The sequence below is a fragment of the Trachymyrmex septentrionalis genome, unplaced genomic scaffold (assembly GCF_001594115.1).
Source record: "Trachymyrmex septentrionalis isolate Tsep2-gDNA-1 unplaced genomic scaffold, Tsep1.0 scaffold13, whole genome shotgun sequence".
In the NCBI taxonomy this organism is placed as follows: domain Eukaryota; kingdom Metazoa; phylum Arthropoda; class Insecta; order Hymenoptera; family Formicidae; genus Trachymyrmex; species Trachymyrmex septentrionalis.
In genome coordinates, this window is record NW_017304438.1 from 499543 (window position 1) to 505218 (window position 5676).

Here is a 5676-nt window from a genome sequence, read left to right on the forward strand (position 1 = left end):
CGTGCTGGTGCCTGTACCTTGACCAGCACGGCTCTTTTGTCTGTACGTCTTCATTACTCCACAAAGATATGCCGATTTATTGGATACATGTTCCAGGTTAGATTCCAGAAATTGTGTAAGCACGTTTAGCGCACCATCAACTGGAAATTCCTTCAAGGCATCAAGAGCTCTTTCATCCAGATCAATATGAGCTAATTTTCCCGTCTTATAAATTTCATCCAATTTGGCAGCCACTTTCTCGTCTAGCCCGTATTGCATGAGTTTGTTAAAATCTTCTGTCCGTTCTACATTTTCCATTTCTTGTTTTTCTTCCATTTTTATCTCTCCATTCCCTTCTGCCATAGCTGGAACAATGTTAATAAAAAATTTAATCTTTTGTCAATACATTAATTAAATTTGTAATGAATTAATTGATTATATAATATATATCACAAAATATGTGATACTTGTACAAATTTTTTGTTACAATAAAAAAATAATAAAATTTTATTAAATAACAAAATATTCTTTTCAAAACAAAATATTTATAACATTTAATATGGTAAAATTAAACACATATTGTGCAACAGTAAGATACTATTTTCTAATATTTCTATAACAATGCATAATTACAACTTACTCCTATTTTTTTTAATTAAGAGATAAAAAAGAAACAAAAAAAGCTTTTGAGCAGATTAATTTACAATTTAAATAATATTCTTAATGCAATTCGCGCAATCACTATTTCGAGCAAATCTAAATTGTCAATCAAACTTCAATTATTCTCATTCTTCCACAAAATATATTTTTAAAAATTTATTTGTAACGAAAAATAGCGTTCTCTTAAAATGTAGGACGATAAAGTGTCTGGAAACAAAGTCGGAAAATGAGCCGGTGCGTGATGAAAGAATCACAAATACTCCAATCATGTACTTGACAATGCACTCCATAATGCATAGGTGCAAAATATGTGAAAGAAAACTTGAAGAGATCTCTCACTCACTCATTCACTCACACACGCGCGCGCGCATATAAAAAAATACACACATTATACATATATATATATACATATATACACATATATATATATATATATATACGTCGGAGTGGACAAATCTGAGCGAGAACCGTCCGCGATCAGACCTCCCTGGTGCACCGCACCAAACTTGAAAATAAATAACTAAAAATATCAAAGCAACCGACTATAGACATTACATTTTTGTTTGATATGAGAAACGAGAAGAGCAGAAACCGAGGAGGAAAATTTGTGATGCCCAATATAATTCCGTACGTTATCGATGACACTCGGAGTTCAGCCCAACGATTAGGCAGCAGGACGATTGAACGCGATCGCCGATCGGTTGGCGTAGACCACAGACGGCAATGGTGACGGCAACAGCGCGGCAACAGCGCAGCGTAGCGTGGAGCGGAGCGGAGCGGAGCAGAGAGGAGAGAAGAGGAGAGGAGAGGAGAGGCGAGGAGAGGAGAGGAAAGGAGAGGAACGGAGCGGCGCAATCGCCGCTGTAGTAAAGGATTCGCGCGGCAAGAATTGTCGCGATGATATTATTCTTCTATCCTCTCCAACATCGCCGTTATTCTCACGAGACTCGCGGTTCCACTTTTACCACGCGCTAATTCGCCGGCCGGCGAAATGCAATCGCACTCCGCACAGCGGCGACGGCCGTCGCCGTGATGCACTTGTATGCACTCTAGACATATGCACTTCGCAATGCATTTATCTCAGTATTTTTCACTCGCGCTCGCGAAAACGTAGCGATAAACAGTACCGTGGCTCAAATGTTAGAAAATTAACCGTGTCGATGATGTAAAACGAACGGCGATCGTTACCTTGCAAAATAAACGAACGGGCTCCTCCGCGCGAGGAAATGGCGACAGACGTCAACGTGATTGCGGACTACGGGGTTCACAAAACGACGCGCAAAGATACGCTCGAACCCAGCGATACGATGTTAGCCATTTTCTTGCCGCGGCCATGCTCACGCGAATTCTGATTGGCGCCCGCAAAATTGCTCGACGGGAAAAAAAGGCCGACTGTTCCGCGCGTTAAATCGGAGTACTGCGCTCGCAAAATTCGGAGCTGAACACGATCGAGAACTTGCTCGCTCGCTCATTTACGCGCGCGTGCGCGCACACACGTATATATGTATGTACGTACGCGACGAATGTCGCATGAAATCGGATATTCATGGTGAGTCACAAAAATACAACGAAATTAGTCTCTTAAAATCGAAAATGTGATGGAACTCAACACGAATTTTGCTACACTTGCCACTCGCAACGCGTTACATGGAACGGAACATCTGCAATCGCGCGAAAACCTACAATGAGGTTAAGGGTGCACATTTTACATGCGTCTTTATAGGAGAAATGCGATTGGATAATTTTCTTTATACCTACGTTTATGTGACTATGCAAGTATGTGTGGATATACCTTAATGCCTAATTCACACTGAACGCAGCAAGCATCAAGCAGCGGAGCAGCAACCAATCAGTAAGACGATATTTATAGTGGCGTGAACAATATCGCCTTGCTGGTTGGTTGCTGCTCCGCTGCTTGACGCTTGTTGCGTCCAGTGTAAATTAGGCATAAAACGTCATGTAAAGCGGGAAGCACAAATTCTTACATAACACATAACATGTAATACATAAGAAAATGTACCAATCAACGTCTTTTGTTTCTTTCCTTTCCATAAAATAAAGAACTCATATTGGTTAAATTTCTTATGCATTACGTGTTATGCGTTATGCAAGAGTCTGTGCTCCCCACTTAAACGTAGTAAGAGAGTTGTGCTACTGTATAAACTGTGGTATAACTATAGCATAAGGCTTCTAAATCAATGAGTATCTTATATAAATAAATATGGTGTCTATATGTTAAATGATTAAGCAGGGAACACAGATTCTTGCATAATGTATAAAACATAAGGTACAAGAAAATCAATCAATCCGAATCCTTTATTTCATAAAAAGGAAGGAAATAAAGGACTTTAATTGATTCATTTTCTTATGCATTATGTGTTATGCAAGAGGCTGTGCTCCTCGCCTTATTGATTCAGCAGCTTAAAGCAGGGTGCACAGACTTTTACATAACGCATATCCTTTATGCTGAAATTACGGCTAAAATATTGAATGAATCGTGTTTTAATTGCAATATTTATAATTAGAAAAGGTTCCTGAAAGCTCATATAGAGCAATTTTTTTGAAAAAAAGCAAAATGAAAATTTATTCTAATATCTCATTCGATGTGTATTATAGTGCAGTTTAGGTGTACATAATTTTATCTGATACTCGTGATTCAAAATAATCAGATCAAAATAATCTGCCAGCATTTGTATCAAGCGCAACAAGTAATTTGGTACGGATATGGTACACTTAATACGCGTATCAAGTGCTTGGTGTAAATTAGGCTCATAACACGGAGTAAAAAGGAGATCGAACTTAGGAATGAAACATGAACTCAAAACGTGGCTTCGAAAAATACATGGAAAATCAGGACAATGCAATTTTAGTGCCGTTGCGAGAAAAATTGAAAGTACACTTGCCGACAGAAATGCTTTTCTACTGCGTTCTGAAATTCACTAAATTTTCTATAGTATACGTAACATATACTATATAAAACGCTTGCGCGTTACAACTCAGCGGAAAGAATTAATGACCGCTAGGTACATACATGTTACATGATAACGCGTACGGAATACATGGGGTGCGTTTATGCAGTTGCTGCCGCAGATGTCGTTCGTTTATTCTATCTATGAAGGCGACTGCAACACAGTTTGTCATTCATTTACACAGAGATGTATACCATCTGTATTGTGCAGTTATCTCGGAGGTCCTGCTCAGAATGCTCTGCTCACAGTACTGCATAAATGAACGCCAAACTGCGCTGCAGTTGCCTTTGCAAGTTGGATATCTTGCTGTTGGATATCTTGTTATCATAATACCACCAGCTGTAATAACTGATTGTATTAATAAAAGTAAATTTTATCAAAATATTAAAAAATGAAAAAGGTTAAGAACAACTTGTCGAAATTGATCCTACTAAAGTAAAAAAATGCAACGTAAGATGTATAATGGAAAAGGTGTAAAGTTTACTAATTTGTATTTGTGATCAGATTAACTTAAAAATCACACCTTTTGGATGTAGATTGAAAATATCAACATACATAAAAATTATGAACTTTTTATAAATAAATTTTATAATATTTTGAGGTTTATTTAATATTTTTGGATTTTTTATTTAGGCCTAATTTTACAACTCACCAATTCTAGCATAAGAAAGAAATGAGGAATAAGTTGAACCTCAGTTAAGAGTTAACCATGAGTTGTGAAACTAATGCCCTAATTTTTCGTATGCGATACTTTTCGAGAATAGAGGCCCAGGACCCCTGTTCTTGAAAAGTATCTCATACAAAAAACTAGGAATGTACTATAGTATTTGTAACGTATATTATAGCATTTCCCTAGTTTTTTGTATGCGATAAGGGCCTAATGCGCTGTCTGCCATGCCACGCTCGCGCTCGTTTTATTTTTAATGCAGAAATTTCAAATTGTATAAAATTTCATTTTATTTGATTAAATAGTAAATGCATTAATATTTATTGAAAAATACATACATTTCATACATAGTCATAAATTATCATTAAATTATCGTTTTTTCAACTTATCAACATCAAAAAATTTTGAAATTAAAAAATAAAACGGGACTTGAGCGACAACTTTTCTTCGCATAAATATACATAATTTATAGAATTATAGGAAAAAATGGAAGAAAAAATATTTATTAAATACTTTAAGTTGACAGTTTTCTCCGACAGAAGTGCTCAAATTTGTTCTTCCATAGAGTTCCTCTAGTAAAAATCAAGTCATAAGAGGCACCGATTTCTGATTGGTCAGATTTCGAGTCCCTTTAAACGTCGCCATTTGCAGATACTTTCGATGTGATAATGAATCTGTGAATTGGTGTGAGCAACTGTTCCATAGTGTAGAAGGCGCAAATGCGAAGTCGGACTATCAACTGTCAAATTGTGCTGTTTCCGGCCAGTATCCGACACCCGACAATGGCGTTCTTCCGCTCTTATGATTTAACTCTTACTAGAGAAATTCTATTCTTCCGTACAGCGCTTTTTCGCCAGAAATCAAATCTAATTTTTTTGTGACCGGCCGCTTGAGCTTGGTCTCCTTTTTACTTCGTGGACTGTAATCATTGACATATAGCACTGGACAGAGCATGCGGAGAAACGTCTTTGATCTTTCGTCTTGACTATATATGTAATACTTCTATATTGCTAACGCCACCAAGTAAATTTCCATTGTATTTTCCGTGTTTTCAACGCCTTCACAAAGCGTCTATGAAGCATCAAACTAAAAATCAATATGACTGCGACCATTTCGTTATATTCAACTGCATTCAACTGTATTTCTCCAAGATCGAAACAGGTTAAATGAGGACAAAAGCAGATGTTAAAAAAAAAAAATAATACATGTACGGAAAAATTTACGCGATAGTAATTCTGTATGTATAGTTCTCCGATATATGTTTATTTTAATTTCTGTGTACAGAAGACTGGTATTAACCAGAAATCAGTGGCACTGTAACTGGTGGATCACCAGTCGCGACAGCACATATTTAATTATATTGTTAAAAATGATGAGAGCATATTGTGTACAAGATTGTAC

At 36.9% G+C, this 5676-nt stretch overlaps 1 protein-coding gene across 1 annotated transcript in view; it reads right to left on the minus strand.

Annotated features, from left to right (window-relative positions):
• LOC108756838 (heterogeneous nuclear ribonucleoprotein R) overlaps positions 1–1890 on the minus strand; it is a 30032-nt gene extending 28142 nt beyond the window's left edge. Inside the window, exons 1-2 of the mRNA XM_018500939.1 lie at positions 1828–1890; positions 1–344 (exon numbers count right to left, since the gene is read on the minus strand). The exon at positions 1–344 is cut by the window's left edge and continues 31 nt beyond it. Of these exons, the coding sequence (XP_018356441.1) occupies positions 1–342 (342 nt within the window). The 5' untranslated portion in view covers positions 343–344; positions 1828–1890. The remainder of the gene's footprint in view (positions 345–1827) is intronic.
• Between the last annotated feature and the right edge of the window lie 3786 nt (positions 1891–5676).